The sequence below is a fragment of the Carassius auratus genome, chromosome 9 (assembly GCF_003368295.1).
Source record: "Carassius auratus strain Wakin chromosome 9, ASM336829v1, whole genome shotgun sequence".
Lineage (NCBI taxonomy): Eukaryota > Metazoa > Chordata > Actinopteri > Cypriniformes > Cyprinidae > Carassius > Carassius auratus.
In genome coordinates, this window is record NC_039251.1 from 6,800,075 (window position 1) to 6,821,865 (window position 21,791).

At 34.8% G+C, this 21,791-nt stretch overlaps 1 protein-coding gene across 1 annotated transcript in view; it reads right to left on the reverse strand.

Annotated features, from left to right (window-relative positions):
- ifih1 (interferon induced with helicase C domain 1) overlaps positions 1-19,543 on the reverse strand; it is a 30,567-nt gene extending 11,024 nt beyond the window's left edge. The window contains exons 1-8 of the mRNA XM_026271158.1: positions 19,106-19,543; positions 17,468-17,636; positions 16,747-16,908; positions 16,478-16,537; positions 9,401-9,597; positions 7,680-7,890; positions 6,103-6,320; positions 2,407-2,511 (exon numbers count right to left, since the gene is read on the reverse strand). Coding sequence (XP_026126943.1) covers positions 2,407-2,511; positions 6,103-6,320; positions 7,680-7,890; positions 9,401-9,597; positions 16,478-16,537; positions 16,747-16,908; positions 17,468-17,636; positions 19,106-19,543 — 1,560 coding nt within the window. The remainder of the gene's footprint in view (positions 1-2,406; positions 2,512-6,102; positions 6,321-7,679; positions 7,891-9,400; positions 9,598-16,477; positions 16,538-16,746; positions 16,909-17,467; positions 17,637-19,105) is intronic.
- Between the last annotated feature and the right edge of the window lie 2,248 nt (positions 19,544-21,791).

A 21,791-nucleotide genomic window follows, 5' to 3' on the forward strand; every position in this document is an offset into this window, starting at 1 on the left:
ATTATTGTATTGATAGTTATTTTTTTCAATAATTGTCTGTTATATCTTTCTTGTGCAGTGTATAGCTGCTTTCATATGTGCTTAATGCTGTTGAAAGTTATGCCATGATTTATGCATTTAAAAAACAGTCCCAATTTGGCTAGTTAGGGAGTTGTTTCAACAAAAATTCACAATCATAATTTTTTTTTTAAATATAGCTAGTGTAATGTTTAATAACAACAGTTAATTTTAAACAACCCAATAAATTCAGTGTTACCTTTGGGGATTTAGAGAAAGTTGGAAGTTTTCAAAACTTTTGACTGTTATTTACAGTGATTACAAAAAAAATAAAAAAAATAAAATCTTAAGAACATTCTTAAGAGAAAAGGTTAAGATTTATTTATTTTTTATTCCCAACAATTCTTCTTAAGAAAACAGAAAATAGCAGTTTAATTAATTAGTAAGTTAGTTATAGGGCTGGGCGATAAATCGATAACGATTATTATCGCGTGATATAAATCATGAAAAAAAATGAGATTTCAGATTTCTGTGATTTCAGCTTTTTTTTCAGCACGCATAAAAGTACAACTGCTAAAGTGTGATTTATCATTATCACTCTTTTTATTTTGCACTAGCATGTGTTTTGGGCTTTAATCACTGATGACTCTCGCTCACACAACAACTGAACAGCGCTTGAATTCAGCAAAGTACTACACTTTTACCGTGGTATTGAGGTGCTATATTTGTAGATTTAACTGTGATTATCTACATGTATGTTCCAATGGAAGACCAATGGTTAAAAACAACAGCAACTCAAAACTGTATGAATAATTAAATTTCATTACATAGAAATAAGATTGCTACAATTTTTACAGATATAACTGATTTTGATAATGAACATAAACCCACATCTGCATCCTAGCTCAAGCTACTAACAGATGTATATTTCTAAGAGACTGATATATTATTAATATTATCAGGCAACACAAACCTGTTTCTTGATTTAAAACAATATTACTCATTAGAACATGCAGAACTACATTTTTATTTTTATTTTTGTTCTATTAAGATACTTATTTTGTTAAGGAAAAGTGTTTGTCATGTTCTGACCATAAATTATTGTTTAAAACCTCAATTAACTGTGCGGTTTTTAACGACTTTCAGATTGGAGCAAAAATCTGCCTTTAAACTTGATAGAAATAAAAATGTGACATTTATTGTGAAAATTATAGTGATTATTTTTTTTTGGCCATATCGTCCAGCCCTAGTTAGTTAGTTATAGTTAGTTACAGTAGTTTATTCTTATGAATGTTTTGTTAATCTGTGTTTGGAAAAATGTATTTCTTAACCTAAATTCCAAGAAGTTTGTAAGAAGTGCAGTTCTCAAAAAAAAAAAAAAAAAAGTATTAAAAAATATATTAAAAATGTTTCTTTTTCTGTTGGACTTGGTTTGTTTGACTCTTCTGGCAGAAGTCTCACTGATGAATTATTAATGTGAAACCACCCAATCCAATCATTTAACGTCATTTAATGCAAGTTGGAGGTTTTTCTAACTTTACTAATTTATTTATGATGATATTTAAGAAGATTATTTTATAAAGGTCTTCTCAAGTTTTGTCTTAAGAACTATTGAAAGGAAAAAAAAGTGAGAATTTACCCAAAAATGAAAATTCTAGCCAAACAGTTGATGGACCCCACTGACTTCCATAATACAGGGGAAGAAAATACTATAAAAGGCAATGGGGTCAATCAAAAGTCTTCATGCTAATTTTAAAACATCTTGAGCGTTGAGTAAATGATGACATAATTTTCATTTACTTTAACCCTCTCAAGGCAGGCGTTGCAGATTTGCAACAGTAAAGTAACTAAAAACCTTATTACTCCAGATACATATTTTATGTATCTGGAGTACTAAAAACTTTACTAAAGTTACTAAGTTACTAAAACTTAATTTGAGCCTGAGAGGGTTAAGCTGTATTTGAGGAGTATAACATATTCTTATCTTTTTCTCTTAAAGGGATAGTTCACCCCAAAAATGTAAACGTTGTCATCTTTCAGTTTCCTTCTTATGTTGAACACAAAAGAAGATATTTTATAGATATAAGAGCCAAACAGTTGTTGGTCCCCATTGACTTCCATTTGTAGGGAAGGAAATACAATGCAATTCAATGGGGATCAACTTTTTGATTAGCAGCATTCCTCAAAATATCTAATTTTATGTTCAACCTAAGAGAGAAACTCATACAGGTTTGGAACAACATGAAGGTATTGAGTAAACAATGACAATATTTTGAATTTTGAGTGAACTATTCCTTTCAGAAAAAAAAGCAGTTAAGAATTTTTTTTTTTTTATATTATTTTTACTAGTGGTGCAGAAATGAAACACTTCATAGAGTTTACTGGATGACAAACATTAAGTGGAATTACCTCCTTCCTCTCTTCTGCTCTTGCAATCCTTTTGAATGGTGTTTTGGCCTCCTCTTCTTTAAAAGTCTTTGTTTTTATTGTGAAGGCGTCCAAGTTTGCACAGATCTGTAATGGATCAAAATAATGAGACACATACTGCTGCACTCCAACACAGCTCCAGTTTAGAGAATGCTAACACATAAACTGTGCAATGATCAATAGCCTCACACATCAGTGGGCTATCATCCAGTTTACAGGAGTCGATTGATTGTGAATCAGACTACATTGGCTGGGTTTGTTGTTTGCATGTTTGTTGTTCCACTTCGTTAGATGAATGCAGATGTATTTAAGAGCTGTCAATGTGTCTTGAAAAATCATGCATTTTAAAAGAGGCCAATTCCCATTTCTCAATCTCGATTTCTAGTACTGAGAAACCAATGCTAAGGAGTTTCTCTTGGCACTTAAGTGCTGTTGTCATAAAGACTGATGGTAAAACAGGTCAGCAGAGTAATAATGTGATGCAGGGTCCTGACTGGAGAGGCATGAAAGGCATGCGGAGGTTTATGGCTGTCTCCAGCACAGGGGCCACGCAGAACATTGGAAACAGCTTTGCGCAGGAGAAAACAGTAAGAGATGTGGGAGAGGAGGGTGTGTGTGTGTGTGGAAAAGTTAGATTACAGAAAAACTTTTTAGGAAAAGAACGAAGTAAAGCAGAATGTAGAACTTGTGTAATATGGAGTACTTGTGGTCATTTAAAGAAACTAACTATAACAATACTCATACATCATTTATTATCTTAATGTTAATATCAACATTTACTAGCACATGAATTAATGCACTGTAAACTAACATTAACATTTTATTAGCTAACATTAACAAAGGTTAATAGAGGCTGGCAAAATATAGTCTTCATTGTTAGCAAATGAGAAATGTTTTTCAAAGTCTCTTATGCTCACCGAAGCTGCATTTATGTGATGACGAATACAGTAAAAACTGTAATATTATGAAATATTATTGCAATTTAAAATAAATGTTTTCTATATGAATATATTTTAAAATGTTATTCATTCCTGTGATCAAGGCTGAACTTTCAGCATTATTCCTCCAGTCTTCAGTGTGTCACAAATCATTCTAATATCAACATCAATGTTGAAAACAGTTTTGTGAAAACTGATACATTTTTTCAAGAAGCAATAGAAAGTTCAAAGCATATTTTTTTCCGTAATATTATAAATGTCTTTTATTTATACTTGCTGAATACAAGTATGAATTTCTTTATTTTTGCAATAGACAGATGTGTTGCCTGCAACATCACATCTCAAATAACACATTATTTTGTCTTTGTTGTATCTTTGTAGATAAGCAGAACTACGGTGGCCGAGAGAGCTCAATGCGCTGCAATTTAAGAAAACACATGCAAATTGAAAAAACACCAGCAAATAAACAAATAAAACATCTTCATCAATTTAACAACACAAGTCCTGCAAATCCTCACAACACATGCAAATTAAGAAACGCTGCAAATCCTGCCACAATGGTAAAGTTTCAAGGAGGCCCCAAAAATGTCGGACCCGGCTGGGATTTGCTTATCGTGCAGTGGCTACTGGTCAGTGGAGTTGTTGGTGAACTGAAAGGTGAGTTTTTTTTTTTAAACAACCTGATTTCATGGTTCCTTTATCTTTTGGATATTAGTAGCCTGAATAAGCTGAATAATTACATGATTAAATGTAAAATGTTACTTAAGATGTCTTAAGTTTAATATCCTCGGCTAAATATAATTTCAAGGTTAATGAAAATAAATTTGCAATGCTTCATTAATTGTTTCTTAATGTGTATGTGCTGTGAGGATTTGCATCGCGTTTCGTTATGTGCATGTGCTGTGAGGATTTGCATCGCATTTCGCTATATGCATGTGTTGTGATGATTTGCAGTGCCTTTCGCTATATGCATGTGTTGTGATGATTTGCATCGCGTTTCACTATATGCATGTGTTGTGATGATTTGCATCGCGTTTTGCTATATGCATGTGTTGTGATGATTTGCAGTGCCTTTCGCTATATGCATGTGTTGTGAAGATATGCAGTGCCTTTCGCTATATGCATGTGTTGTGATGATTTGCAGTGCCTTTCGCTATATGCATGTGTTGTGATGATTTGCAGGGCGTTTCGCTATATGCATGTGTTGTGATGATTTGCATCGCGTTTCGCTATGTGCATGTGTTGTGATGATTTGCAGTGCCTTTCGTTATATGCATGTGTTGTGATGATTTGCAGTGCCTTTCGCTATATGCATGTGTTGTGATGATTTGCAGTGCCTTTCGCTATATGCATGTGTTGTGATGATTTGCAGTGCCTTTCGCTATATGCATGTGTTGTGATGATTTGCATCGCGTTTCGTTATATGCATGTGTTGTGATGATTTGCAGTGCCTTTCGCTATATGCATGTGTTGTGATGATTTGCAGTGCCTTTCGCTATATGCATGTGTTGTGATGATTTGCATCGCGTTTCACTATATGCATGTGTTGTGATGATTTGCATCGCGTTTTGCTATATGCATGTGTTGTGATGATTTGCAGTGCCTTTCGCTATATGCATGTGTTGTGAAGATATGCAGTGCCTTTCGTTATATGCATGTGTTGTGATGATTTGCAGGGCGTTTCGCTATATGCATGTGTTGTGATGATTTGCATCGCGTTTCGCTATGTGCATGTGTTGTGATGATTTGCAGTGCCTTTCGTTATATGCATGTGTTGTGATGATTTGCAGTGCCTTTCGCTATATGCATGTGTTGTGATGATTTGCAGTGCCTTTCGCTATATGCATGTGTTGTGATGATTTGCAGTGCCTTTCGCTATATGCATGTGTTGTGATGATTTGCATCGCGTTTCGTTATATGCATGTGTTGTGATGATTTGCAGCGCGTTTTGTTATATGCATGTGCTGTGAGGATTTGCAGTGCGTTTTGTTATATGCATGTGCTGTGAGGATTTGCAGTGCGTTTCGCTATATGCATGTGTTGTGATGATTTACAGGGCGTTTTGTTTTGCATGTGCTGTGATGATTTGCAGCACATTACGTTATATGCATGTGTTGTGATTATTTGCAGCGAGTTACGTTATATGCATGTGTTGTGATGATTTGCAGAGCGTTTTGTTATATGCATGTGCTGTGAGGATTTGCAGAGCGTTTTGTTATGCATGTGCTGTGATGATTTGCAGCGCATTACGTTATATGCATGTGTTGTGATGATTTGCATCGCGTTTCGTTATATGCATGTGTTGTGATGGATTTGCATCGCGTTTCGTTATATGCATGTGTTGTGATGATTTGGAGGGCGTTTCGTTATATGCATGTGTTGTGATGATTTGCATCGCGTTTCGTTATATGCATGTGTTGTGATGGATTTGCAGCGCGTTTTGTTATATGCATGTGTTGTGATGATTTGGAGGGCGTTTCGTGATATGCATGTGTAGTGATGATTTGCATCGCGTTTCGTTATATGCATGTGCTGTGAGGATTTGCAGCGCGTTTCGCTATATGCATGTGTTGTGATGATTTGCAGGGCGTTTCGTTATATGCATGTGTTGTGATGATTTGCAGCGCATTTCACTATATGCATGTGCTGTGAGGATTTGCAACACTTGTGTTGTCAAACTAATGAAGGCCACCGTACAGAACACTGCAGAAGTGTTACAGGAAGCAAGTGTCGTTGATACCTGGAGAATGTGTTCCTCCGCTCTCTGCTGGCTCATGGCTCCTCCCACACCAGGTGAAGCCGTCAGACCCAGAATCTGAGGGAGCGCGACTGGACTCTTCTCCTGCTTCTTCAGGAGCTGGTTCTGGTGTTTTTGTTTCAGGTAGCGAATCATGATGTGGTTATACACACCGCCCTTCTTCGTGTGATGGCATTCGTCAATAACCATCAGAGTGAACTCTGCAAGTATAGGAATTAAATCAGAATTAAAAATCAGAATCAGAAAGAGCTTTATTACAGTACCTATTTGTCTTGGTGACAGGAGCTTCCAGAGCAGAAAAAAATAATATAATTTAGCATATAATTTAAGGAAGTAAAATTAAATATAACACTAATAATAAAGAGAATAGACAATAAATAAAAATACGATAACTATTGACAATTTATAGAACTTTACCAACTTACAGGATTCAAAAATATTTAAAATTATTAATGTACATCTAGTGGAATATTTCTTTGTTTTAATACAATATCACTCAATATTATATTTGATAATTTATCAAATATTTTAACTATTCTTAATAATTAAAAATGTCAAATTAGTAATGTACTTAATTTGAGGTTTTATTGTGTGTACTCTGAGTGTAATGGCGAGACACTACAGACAAAAGTATTGTTTTATTCCCATCTATATTTTATAGGTTATTTACAGAGCGGTTTGTTTCCATATAATTTTCCTGATTTTATACAGCATTTTATTTGTGGTTTTATAGACTCCCCTCCGCAAAAATCTTTAATTCTACTATGTTTAAATGTAATGTACGCAAATGAGTGCATATTTAACTGTCAAAAGTCAAATTTGCATATTTAATTGCATATTAGAACTCGAGTTCTTCAGAACATCTTTTGTGTACAGGTTCGGAACGACATGATGGCAGAATGTTTATTTTCATGATTGCAATTATTTGTATTTTTACCATTAATCGCGAGCTATAATTTGAAGATCATGACAGAACTGGATATACAAACCCCATGTTAATAAAAACACACTGTTTATAGTCCTTACATACAGATAGCATGTGTTTCTAATCTACAAAGGCGGGAGCTATAAACCTCCAGTCCACTCTCACTCTCACGGATCAGTTTACAGACGTTTTTGTGCCGCCTTCCGGTGCTCCCAAGGGTCTCTGGGAAAAAAAAAACAGCTAGTCTGCATTTCACACACTGATGAAGAGTCAGTGTTTCACAAATCAGACTGTAAAGGTGCTGGCTGTTTGGCCCCTCAGGGCTGCAGTGGGAGATGAAATGGAGCTGAAAATGACAGCAAATCTCCACTGAATTTGATCAGCCAGACATGTGGTCGAAAAAAATAAAATAAAGGGTTTAAGAGGAAAACGAGAGGGGGAAAAAATCAACAAACAGCATATGCCACAGAGGAGGAATCCCACCTTGTGGCGGACGCTGCCAGAGAGACTCACATGAGAGCCGAATCTGCCAGCAGAGGGGAAAAACACTGTCACATGAAACCTCAGAGGAGGAGCTCAGCATCTCACATAGGCTCTCCAAATGACGTTTGGAGAGAAGGAAAATGTGACCTACGCGATAATTTGATCCTGTCCTCATCGCCGTTCTTGGCTTGGGCCAAAGAGTTTTCCAGAATCTGTGCTGTGCAGATGATGATGTCGTTTTGCTCGATGATTTGTGGGAAGGAGATCTTGAGCTGCGAGGCTCCGCTGACCCGCTCCACTGAGTACTGGTGCTTCAGAAACCGCCCAAACTCGGCCTTGTAGTGCTGCTCCACCAGGGGAACCTGGGAAGATATCACATAGCATTATTAGGTTGCTAAGGTTTTCTGGTTGGTCACTAGAGCATTGCATGATTTTTTGATGTTTTGTGAATTACTTTAAGTGGTCGTTTTGAGGAAATCCGCACAGACTGAAGTGCTGAGTCGTGCGTTTGCACCACACTTCTGCTGATATTAATACACTTCATGAACTTTAGTAGTTAAAGACATGATTCAGAAAGACTGAAAGTCCCTCGGCTGCTTCAGCAAACACTCACAATCATCTCGTTTCTGTTTTTCTCTTTCAGAGGCCTGAGAAAAAACTCTAGCTCATTGCCTGTTGATCTAATCTGCCTGTGAAGTAAAGAATGCTATTGCTCAAAAGTTGCACTTTAATATCTCAGAAGACTTGTCTTAGATGTGTCTCTTTAAATTCTGAGAATAAACTAAAAATTAGACAATTGTTGTCATACAGTGAGAGCTCAGAGCTGTAAAATTATTGTTCGTACCAAGATAATTTGGTCTTCGAATAATTGATGAGAAACAAATAACGTAAATTAAAGATATTTAAAAATATATATATAATAATAATTTTGGATACCAAGGTTGTTTGGCCTAAGAATTTGAGGAGAAATGTTTGATTTTTAATAAAATAAAATCAATATAAATATTTATTTTAATGAATGAAGATATATCAATACATTAAAAAATATATAGATATCAAGATTGTTTGTACTTGTAAGAATTAGTTTTGAGTTTTAATAAAATAAAATAAAATCTATATATAAATATTTATTTTAATAAATAAAACTATGTAAAAAATAATTTATAGGTACCAGGATTGTTTTGTCTGGTAAGAATTAAATGAGTAATGTTTGATTTTTATTAAATAAAATAAGTAAAATCAATATACATGTTTATTTTAAGAAATTAAATATTAAAATAAATAATTTATAGATTAACAGTTTATTAGAGAATTTATAGAATACCAAGATTATGTTGCTGTGTAAGTATTTAATAAGCAATATGAGTATTAATGATTTTAAATCAATATAAATATTTATTTTAATAAATAAAATATTAGAAAAATGTAAATAACTACATAAATAATAAATAAATAATTACATAAATACCGTAACAGATAACAAGATTATTTTGCCTTGTAAGAATCTGAAGAGAAACGTTTGAGTTTAAATAAAATAAATAAAATAATAAAGTATAAAGATCAATTGAAATAAAAATATTTAAATAAAGAATTTATTGATACCATTGTCATTTGGTCTTGTAAGAATGTGATAAAAAAAAAAAAAAATTAAAATAAAAAAATATACATATTTATTTGAACAAACTAACAAATGACTGACTGATACCAAGATCATTCGATGAGACATTTTGGGGGTTTAATAAAAAAAATAAAAATATTCATAATAATTTTTAAATGTAAATTATTGTTACTTACACTATCTTACTGTTTATAATATTGACAATATTATATGTTACAGGTGAGTTTGTTATATTTGTAGTAAATGAATGGCACCTTGTTGACCAGAACAACAACTTTCCCCGGTTGTCCCATCTGCTTCCTCTTCTCCAAATGTTTTTTTGTGATATACACAGCAACTCTGGTCTTCCCACTTCCTGTAGGGAGGCAGATGATGATGTTCTTCTCCTCTAGAGCTGGTCTGGCCACCTCCATCTGATAGTCACGCAGCACAATATCCCTCTTGCATTCCTCTGAGGAAGAGAGAGAGGTGATCCTGTAATTAGACAGTTGTGTTTTCCTGCAGCATCAGTGTGTGTCTCGGTATTTTTATCCCCTGCTAGTCAGATTAAGATTGCTGTTTCTGAAGTCACCCGCTCACTCTAAAGCTCTGCTGTGAGTCAACATCTAAAGGCAATATTAACCCGCAAAATCAAAACATTTTTTTTTTTATAAATGCATATATAATTAAATTAAGTACATTTTAGTTCAATCTTAGTTTTTGCTCATCATAACTGTAATGTGAGGAATTTTTTTTTTTTTTACATTTTATTTTATATAATAATAATATAATTTTGTCTTATCCAGATATTGTATTACAATTGTGCATATGTGGACTTTATTACTGCTCCTATTCATATATTACTGCTTTAATATTATATTTAAATTGTGAAGTTTCCTTGATGTGGAAACATTGTGCTCTGTCAATATTGAATATGTGTTTAGTCTGTCATTTATGCCTAAATTTGAGTAAAATATTGCCAAAATAATCATAATTATTAAAACAAAAAATTAAAATGTATTGAAGCATTACTGTGATTAATTGTAAAAATTATTGATTATATCATCACGTTGCAAATATATAAAAACTAATATTTTTATTGTTTTACAGTAATATTTTACAATAAAATACATTGTAAAATATTTGATAATTATTTTGTGAAACATTTAAGTTACTTTTAAGTCCACCGAATTACTGTAAACAATTTTTTTCTCCACCCCCACAATATTTTTCTTTTGATTTTGTGATAAAATGTGACCTGAATATTTATTTATTTGTGAGCTTCCCCATGTAATCATTATGTCATGGCCTCTGGCTCTCAGCACTCTTTAGACCGATCTAATGAATTATAAAAACACAAGGATGCCGATCTACACATCTTCACATGGTTCCACTTACAGAAAGGCGAAATTCAAAATAGTGTTATTAAAAGAGCCCATGTTGCTTCTGTCTGGGAGAACAATTACCCTAAAAACACTCAAGCAGAGACTGAGCTGGGCCGAGGACAGATGAGCCGCTGAAGCAGCTATGTGTGATTTCATTCACGTGGAAACTCAGTGTTATCTGCCAATATTAAATATTTGTTTAGTCTGTCAGCATCTTTAGTCCAATTTCAGAGCCTTTAACTTCAGCTTTTAACTACTTTATTAAAACCCAGGAGAGTCATTTTGAAAGTCTTTTTAGAAAAGCTTTTTTTTTTTTTATGAATAAAACAGAGTCTCTGTGTTTAATATTATTTAAGAAACTGCATGGTGTGTTGTAAATGTTGTGCTTTGCAAATGCATGTTTCCAACAAGTTGCTATTTAAGGACTACTACAAACCCAGTGCCCAAATTCAGATGCATCAAATTGGGTAGTTGCAACAAATGTAGCAACTAATAACATACACAAGGCTTACATTTCTTCACGTTGAAAAAGCTGCTACATTGTCTTCCACATTTGCTAACAAATTGCCGTCACAACTGAAGAGATTTTAACAATCACATCGCATTTATCTTTTGGTATATACTGCCTTAAACATCATGCTTGAACTTTTAACACTGCAAATGAACGGTTACGTTTCACATGCCTTTGTGAATCATTGGAAAATATTAAGTCATTTGATAGTTCTGAACATCCACTGAACTCCGTGTCCTTTTTTTCTTCTGAAGACACCCTCATTTATATGATTTGACAAGTTTAACACACATGCAAGCTCTTGGAAAGTGCTGTTCTAATCAAAGAGGTCAAAAAAGGTCATCATTCACAGAGGAATGCATTCGATTGGGATTTATATTGAAGTTATCAGTCAACAGTAAGTCAAGCTCACAGGCAGCGCCGACCCTTTCCAACTTTTGATTTATGAAACAGACTTTAGTTTGAGGAATTCATTACACAAGAAAAAAACAAGGAAGCAACAAATCAGGTTCCCCAGAGTGAACGTTTTTTCATGACTCAAGACACCTAATGGATTTCTCAGTTATGTTTTGCAAGTGTATAAGAATCAGCTTCTGTCTCTGATGTTTCTCATAACATTCCTTAGAAGAAATAAAAACAGGCACAAATAAGAGGATTGTTGACATATAGTAAGCATGGATAGCAAGTATGGATAGCAGCTTGGAAGAATTTGAACATGTTTGTTCATATTAAAGGAATAGTTCACCCCAATATGGAAATTTGCTGAAAATGTATAGCCTCCAGGCCAGCTTAGATGTACTATAGATGAGTTTGTTTTTTCATCAGATTTGTAGAAATGTAGCATTGCATCACTTTCTCAACAACGGATGCTCTGCAGTGAATGGGTGCCGTCAGAATGAGAGTCCAAACAGCTGATAAATACATCACAATAATCCACAGCACTCCAGTACCTCAACTGACCATTCACAAAGAGCTTGATTGACAGGCGATCTGACCAATCATAACACAGATTCTGCCAGGAGAGTTGATTAACTTCAGTGGACTTAAACTTGAAACATTGTATTTTGAAATCTTTGCGTTGATGTCTTTGTGTGGTTGAAATAAAATACATTATGATGTTCATTCATGCTTATTTCATGCTTTAAGTAAATATGAAAAGACGATCGGTTTATGTGTGCCGCTTGAACTGAGGGAATACAGGGATCTTTTGTGACACATTAAAGGGCCACAAAACTGGATTTATTGTTTTAATTAAGGGGGGGGGGGGTGGAATGCTCATTTTCACTCAATATCCTGTTAATCTTGAGTACCTATAGAGTAGTACTGCATCCTTCATATCTCCAAAAATCTTTAGTTTTATTATATTTATAAGAGAAAAATAGTCTGTGTTGATTTTTTTCGGAAAAACACGACCGGCTGGAGGTGTGACGTGTGTGCGGAGCTAAAGAATCACGAGCGCCAGTAGGCTTTTGCGTTGAGAGCGTTTGGAAGCTGACATTAACATGAGGAAAAAACCATCATCCTAAACAAACCATGGCTAACAGTCAGATTCAGCCGTTTATTTATGATCCAGAATCAGATCCCGAGGCTGAAACTGAACGAGAGCAGCAGCAGCAACGACTCGCTCCAAGCGGGGCTCGAACCCGGGTCTCCGATGGGAGGCGGACGCACTAACAAGGAGGCAGAGATATTTTAAGCAGTTTTACTCACCGCCTGTGGTTCCAACACATGATCGTGACCCTTTTTCGTTGGGATTGCATTATCCTTAAGAAATAAACGATACGCAAATCCGTCGTCAAACTGGGCCTTGTTTGTAAAACAAGCGTCTTCGAAATGCAGGGAACAAACACAAACACTTGCACAACTCCGTTGATGCTCTGTAAAAATAAACTCCATCCACTGGTCCCTTAATGTTTTTTTGTTTTTTCTTTGGTAATCTGTGCAGGGTTGTCTTGCCCTGGCAACCAAAAACACACTTCTTTTGTGACATTTGGCGACGCTCTCGCTCTGATCAGTGAAGTCTGTTGTGCTCTCAGTGCTCTGCTATACGGGAGCGCGCTCTTCCGGCAAGAGTGCCCTTAGGACCCATATAAGGAAATTCCACTCCATCTAACGTCACACAGAGCCATACTCGAAAAAAACTTTCCGAAACTTGTGACAAACCGGAAGGAGTATTTTGGGAACAAAAATACTCCTTCAAACGTACAACTTAATTTTTGAAACTTTGTCCATGTTTAGCATGGGAATCCAACTCTTTAACAGTGTAAAAAACTCAGTATACATGAAATAGCATTTCACCCCCCCTTTAATGTTTTGAATTTGCAAAGGGTCAATTAGCATTTTGTGAAGCCTAAAAATCCATCATTCAAAGTCGTTTTAATTTCAAATGGTTTCTTTCGGCTAAAATATAAGTCTTTAATCCACAATATTGCTTTCTTCAGTGTAGTTGTCTCATGTGAATCAGGAGAGAAATCTGCACAGATCAAGCACCGTTTACAAGCCAAATATGTCCGTGGATTTTGATATGATGGACTTCTCACTGTAGGAAGCGTTATTAAGGATTTTGGACTCATATTATGGCCAGAAGAAATGGTTTGAAATTAAAAATGGACTGGTGGACTGGAGTGCTGTGGATTACTTGTGGATTATTGTGAGGTTTTTATCAGCTGTTTAGACGCTCATCCTGACGGCACCCATTCACTGCAGAGCATCCATTGGTGAGCAAGTGATGCAATGCTACATTTCTCCAAATCTGTTCCCATAGAGAAACTAACTCATTTACATCTTGGATGGCGTGAGGGTGAGGACATTTTCAGCCAGTTACTCTTTGTCCAGCAGAAAGGAGAAAATATGAACAAAATCTCCATTGTGGCTTTTCTTTCCTATGGGTCGTGTCCTCCCTGATTGTGTCTTCATGAAGTAATGCAGTGGACTGGTGGATCTCCACCCTCTTTGATTGTCAGCATATGGAACATGTTCTCAAAACTAATGTACCTCGAGGAGATTCTGGTCTCTATCATCCATTTGCAGTCCAATGCAATTAACCACTAACGAATGTGATCTTTACTGGTCTTTTAAACCTGCCATGCTGGTTTTCTTAATGGACGTCAGTTGGTGTGACTCACTTTTTATGTGCTAACGTGAAGCTTGGACTGTTTATAATTCTCTGACAATTTGACATTCCTAGAGAAGTCATCGATCTGGATGAGCGGTTTAAGTGCAATAGCTGATGGTTATGTTAACAGCATTTTTGGCAGAAGGATAGGACGTCTTGGAAGAAGCACCTGAAGTGGTTAGCAAGTGAACAAATCTGTGTTTTGTCTCAACTGCAAAAATATGTTTTATATTAATGTATTATTTATTATTATACAAATTTAAAATATGTAATAATTTGTGGGTAATGAATATGTGCATCAGTTTTTGAATGCTGCCTATGCGTTTCACTTAACGCTTTTGTTTTTCCAGTGTATGTTTGATGCAGTACAAGGGCTCAGTGATATATTGAATATTTGTATTATATTTGCATTGATTATGCTAGCAATATACTGATTTTAATGCATGCTAAATTTAATATAATTTTTTTTATTTTGCTTTATTTTGAAATGGACAGTAATGTTTCATGCAAATGTTTTATTTTAATGTATTACAATTTAATTTAATTTAATTTGAAATGTATAGCAATTAGTGAGAAATGAATCCATGCATTTATTTTTAGATACAGAGTTTGCATTACACTTGCTATTTGGGTTTGCAGTGTATATTCGAGGTGATACGAAGGCTCGGTGATATTCAATATTTAATTGTATTATTATTATTTATTTTTTTGCAATGATTATGCTAGCGGTATCGTGATCTAAATGCATGTTTTACTTTAATTCAGTTTAACTTGATATGTATTGCAATTCAGTGAGTGATGAATCCATGCAACCTCTTTTTTTATACATGTTCTCTACTCTTGCCATTTTTCTCTGCAATGTAAATTTAAGGCCAATACTAAGGCTCAGTGATATAGTGAACATTTATAATTAATTGCAATGGTGATGCTAGCAATATCATGATTTTAATGCATTTTTTGTTTGTACTGTATATATGGAATGTTTATAATACATTTGCAGTTAATATGCAAACAATGTCATGATTTAAATGCACATTTCTTTACCCATTAATTTAAAAACTGCCTATTAACTCCCTTTTATTCACTCTGCTTGTTTCTAGAGAGCATTATGCATTATGTGAACAATGTTTGTGTATTGCAGATATTCACAAATACATGACCCGTCCTTGATCGCTTCAATATGCACTCAAACAAAGCCTTGGGTTGGTCTGGACAAGGTGTCTTTGCTGAAATCCAAATGGAAATACATGTATTTCCCGGATATGAAATGATTTAGCAGTTTATTTAGGAGACGGGACAGGTAAACATTTTGTGGTTTAGAGGAAAATCAATCACATGTGGTGCTCTAACACAACCACAGAGGATCTGACCTCTGAACACAACTAAGCCATTCTTTTTCATATGTTATATAATAATAATAATTACACTCTGAAAATAATTTCCCGACAGTTAATTGCTTGCAGGATCATTTCTCTAGCAAAGGGTGGATTATGGGTCATTAGATGTATTCTACAAAAGAATGAACAGTTATGCTAAAATGTCAAATGGTCTAAAGAAAGTGTTTTATTTCCTTTCAAACAATGAACTGGACAAATGATTAAAGGTGATTGACATGACCACTTTAAAGCATGGTTAATAATATTTATAATGCTGTTAAATAGGTTTATGTGTTACTTAATTAAGTTATGCATTTTTTCACTTTTTGACCAGTGAATTTATGTTTTTCTGGATGTTCCTCACTAATGGATAATGTGTTAAGCAAACCTCATAATATAGGGACTGGTGAGTGAATTTGAACTGAATGGACCACGTCACACATAGCCACTATGCAAGCCTGCTTAATGTTGGTCCATTTTATGTATGTGCATGTATGCATTTGATTTATAATACTTGTATTTATTCATCCTTTATCCGTTTTATAAAAAAATTATTTATTCAGTTTATTTTTATTAATTATATTTGTTTGCATGTATTTTTTAACTTTATTTTTATTTAATACTTTTTCCAAATTCAATATAATATGCACAGTATTTAATGGCAAGTTTCTGAAACAGGCATTTTGTTTATTTGATACTCAGAAATTGAATTTAAAAGGCAACTCTTAATTCAAATCTGAGTGAATCGCACAGAACCCTTCTGAATAACTTTTTTTTTTTAAACTGTTTTAGAGATTGGATGAATTAGTTCAGAGCTGAGAATAACTAGAAACTATGCTATACAAAAGCAATACTAATGTTTTTATGCATCTTTTACAGTGCACTAATTACTGGGACTGCAACAAACAACGAGGACCAGTGACTTTTGAATGATTTGTAGATGCATGCAAGTCAAGTGACTGTACCTGATGGATTATCATCCTCTGTGACATCTTCCTGCTCACCTTCTTTGTAAATGTCGACCTCTGCAAGTGAACATACGCTGCTGTTAGTTTGGTTTGAGCCACAGAAGATTTAAAACATTGATTTGCATTGCATTGCATTTGCATAGCACATTTTGCATTGCATGTGTATGTCCAAGATTTGATGTTTTTATTCAGATGGATCAATCAGAACAATATTACAAAGAATAATAGTTGATCATGTTTAGGGCAGGATTGCTCCAGATATTCACCTTCAGTGTCAGCACATGTACCTAGACCGCTGCTGTCCAGACTGCTGTCCAGATCCTCTGACAGAAGCGAGCTGTTCGCTGAGAGAACAGACATGTTTGTCTCCACTGTGGAACCCGAGCATGACTGTTCACCCTCCTCAACAGTCTCCACTGACATGGCTTCTGAAACACACAGGTAAAATCACTACAGTTAAATCCACAGTAACTCTCCTTATGCATAACTGAATATCTGTCAAGCAACTATGTTTGAAACCAAACCATATAACTACATGTCTCAAAAAAAAAAAAAGATGTTAAATTACCCATGCAACATCTGTTTCTGGAAATCAATAAATTATTTCTTAAAAGGCAGCAACAAAGAGCATGACCAGGGCAGTCTGATACGTTAATTTTGGAAATGCAACAGAATTTACAAAGAATACATACAAATGTTAAGGTTCTGTATGTCAAATTACTTGCTGTTCTTTAAAAGTACCAAAAAAACCAAAAGGCACTGAGATTTAAGTGGATTTCCCATTGTTAGTTCCCCAGTAGAAACACATTAAGTTTTTCCAGGATTTTTTGTAAGAGCTGGTTTGTTCTCAGGTTTATACAGAAACTAACAGTGAGGTATCTAGTCTAAACAACAGAATGATGTTTGACCTCTGCTGCTTTCCTGTTTTTCTAAGAGACAGCTTGATGAAATCTTTATCAGTCACTGGAGATGATTTGTGAGCCTCACCGTCCTCGTTACACGGCTCTCCTCGCAGCTCGCGCACCAGCTCGTGGTGCTCCGTGTCCTCCAGAGCCTGAAGGAATTTGGAAAACCAGCCAGCTTCATTTTTCACCAGCCTTTTGAGGAGCAGCCGAGCGCCACCTATGTTCCCCTGATTCTCTGTGAGCTTCAGAATCTGCCGGAGTCATAGTGAACAAATGCATAATGCTTTTATTATGAGAGACAAGAGGGCAACAGAACAACACTGACAGACACACTAGAGAGATGAACTGACAAAGAGCCACAGGGTCATTCCTGAAATACAACGTTTTGAATTCTTAACTTTCATTTAATCTTTCTTTTTTCTCCTTAATTTAGAAATTTTGCTATTTTCAGAAATGTTCTTTGTTCAAGCTCAGACACGCCCCCTTTAATTACTTAAAATTATATATTATAAATACAGTATATAACATCCAATGTTGTAGTAATAATAATAATTTATGAATACTACATTAATAAATATAAATAAATTATTAAATGTAAAAAGTATATAACATCCAATGTTGCAGTAATAATAATAATTTATGAATACTACATTAATAAATATAAATAAATTATATATATATATATATATATATATATATATATATATAATGTAAAAAGTATATTACATCCAATGTTGTAGTAGTATTGTAATAATAATAATAATAATAATAATAATAATAATAATAATAATAATAATAATAATAATAATAATAGTTAGTAGTAGTAAATTACATGCAATGTATAACAATATAATATCACTAGTATTATTAAATTAGATGTAATTATTAATATCATTATTAATTTGATTAATCATAGTACTATATGCATATTTATATAAAAAGAATTGGATATAAAAGTATATAATACCAATATAAATAATAATTGCAGTTGTTATATTGCAGTAAAGTATATCACTACTAATAACATTTTATTGAATTGTGTTGTTTAATATTTCATCTAGTATGTCAGAGCCACATCAGTAACTCAAATCAACAATTGATCTGTTTCTGTTTGGTTTAAAGCGCCATCTACTGATGATAATTATTTACACAAACTTTGTTTCAGCCCCTGTGACGTAGGCTTATAGATTTACTTTAAATACCACAACTTTTTAAAGTTAAGTTTTAATATTTCAATATTTAAACAGAATGAATAAACGTATGACACCTTGGAGCACAAAACCAGTCGGAAGTCTCTCGGGTATATTTGTAGCAATAGCCAAAAATACATTGTACGGGTCAAAATTATCGATTTTTCTTTTATGCCAAAAATCATTTAGTAGCTACATTAAGTAAAGATCATGTTCCATGAAGATATATTTTGTAAATTCCCTACCTTAAATATATCAAAACTTAATTTTTGATTATAAATGCATGGCTAAGTTCTTCATTTGGACAACTTAAAAGGCAATTTTCTCAATATTTTGATTTTTTGCACCCCCCAATAGTTGTATCTCGGCCAAATACTGTCCTAACAAACCATACATCAATGGAAAGCTTATTTATTCAGCTTTCAGGTTATATTTTTCCAGCCCCTTACGACTGGTTTCGTGGTCTAGGGTCACAATACTTAAACAATAATAATAATGTGGGCCCCCTGATCTATTATCAGATTACTGACATTCTCCTGGTCCTCGTGCGTCAGGAGCTCCAGCGCGCGGCAGTGCGCGCACACGTCCGCGGTCTTCATGTTGACCAGCGTGAGCTGCAGGAGGTCGATCAGCCGGACGCAGCTGTCGTTCTCGGTCTCCTCCGTGGGCTCCGGTGGGCTGTTCAACACGTACTTCGCGGCGTGTTTGCACCCGACGGTTTCCAGCGCGGTGATCAGCTCTCTCGACCATCCCTGCTCGCAGTTTTTCGAGTGAATAATCTCGTCGATCAGAAGTGCCGCGGCGCTTATGTTCCCCTCCTCACGAAACTTGGCTTTAATTCTGTCCTTTCGATCCGGTTCGAGGAAATGCAACAGATCCAGAAGTGGCTCGACTTGAATGAGTCGCTTCAGTCTGTCTTTGAAACAGTCCAGAATGTGTCGCGTCTCTGCGTCCTGATCGCAGCTCATGCTGATAAGATAAGATAACGCAGAAAAGATCAACAGAAGAACCCAGTGTCAGAGTTCACCGATCACCGTTTACTAGAGCCGACGGACCCGTGCTCAGTTTCCCCGGACAGGTTCACTTTCGCTTTCGTTTCTCGTCTTGGTTTTCATACGTCAGAGATGCGACGCGTCTTGCTTACATCGGCAACTTTGAGCCAAATAAGCGAGGAAGAAGAAAACATATTTATCGAAATACATTTATTCATGCATAGGTCGACAGTTTTGCGGTCATATATAATTATGTAGGTTATACTAAAAAAAATTCTGCAATATTAAATAACAAATAAACACTGTTGGAGACTGAATATGCCAAACCGGTTAGCAAAACATTTCTACATTTATTTTATATAATATAATATAATATAATATAATATAATATAATATAATATAATATAATATAATATAATATAATATAATATTTATTTTTGAACATTGGTTAATTCTATAATGCAGACATTTTAGTTTTATTAAAAATCATTAAAGTATACGCTACTACACTAAAACATTCAAAGCTAGCCTATAACAAAGATGATTGGAATACACTTTAAAAGAAAATACTTTTTTTTAATTTTAGTTCTTAACACACACACACACACACACACACACACACACACACACACACACACACACACACACACACATATATATATATATATATATATATATATATATATATATATATATATATATATATATATATTGGTGGACAACATCAAAAAAAAATCACATGATTTTCTGCAATTAATCACATTATTAAGCACAAAATTCAATAATGAATTCAAAAGTACTGTATTATGTATTTTTTTTAAGTACTGCTATATGAACAAAAGTGCAATAACACTTGGTTTGCAAATACTTTAAAGAAATAAAGGGGCTTTATACAGCTGTATTCCTTTTACATAGTAGCAGGTAAATTATTTATTGAAAATCTCAGCTTATAACATTAATGTAATCAAATGAAATATAAAACAAAAGCTTTTTGTTGATGTTGATTCTTACAAAGCTCATCGTTCTAAAAAGCGATGTGTGCTCTGATTGGCCAGCTGTGCAGTGTGTTGTGATTGGCTGAATGCCTCAAGCGTGTGACAGATATGTTATGCACCAACAGATATGTTGTTGCATCCAGTGGGGAATTTATTATCGATTATAATGACTTGTGTAGTGAGCTTTTACAGGTTGCATTGTGTATCGCACTGCGTAAACATAAACCATGTCTGCATTTGTAATTGGAGAAATGACAAATAACAAGCGCTACTCTACACTGCTCAAAACTCTTCTCAAAATTCTTTAAATATGAAAACATACAGGCAGTGAATCAGAACAGATGGCATTGTAGGCTTTTCTCCCAGGACAGTCCTCCGTAAAATGCATTGTAACATAGAAATATTTGGTTTGAACAGTTATGTATCAGTGTTGCAGTGGTGGACAGAAACGGAGTTGCTTTACTTCGTTACTGTACTTAAGTACATTTTTCAAGTATCTGTACTTTACTGGAGTAGTTTTATTTTGAGTAACTTTTACTTTTACTTCACTACATTCCAAAGCATAAGATCGTACTTTTAACTTCACTACATTTCATAAAACATATGGTTACTCCCTATCAGTAGCGTAGCCAGAAAAGATACTCTGGGTGTGCATATGAAAATCTGAGTGTGCCACATTTATTGTCAGATTACTGTGCAAAATTATGGGATAGTATTTTTGTCGCACTGTTTCCGTCCAACCTACTCCTAGTGGTAATTTGCAGGCCGTGTCAAAATGTAGCTAGTTAATTGTTAAATGTAATCATTTTCTTCCAAATAATTTTGAACTTCTGGTACGATACTTGGACATTTCCAATCTGGCAACACTGTCTGTTGATGTTGGCCCAGGGAGGGAGAAACATCCTCATCAGGTGTAACGTTAAGGGCCGTTTCATAGTCAACGCATCTTTACGCAACGACGCGTCCCCGAGGCTACGCATCGTTATGCTTCGGCCGCCATTATGCGTCGGTGCGTGGCCAAATGTGTCGTCCAAGTTTTTGATACGCGACGCGCCGATTCACGCAATACTATTCGTTGTCGGTGGGGGCGACATTGCAAGTATTGTATATTAATTCAAGTATATTGTGTTTACAGAAGAAGAAGGTTTGAATACAATGGCGGGCAGGAAAATTATGCGAACTTTCATCCACATTTATACGATAGTTCATCAGCAACAGAATACCCCCCC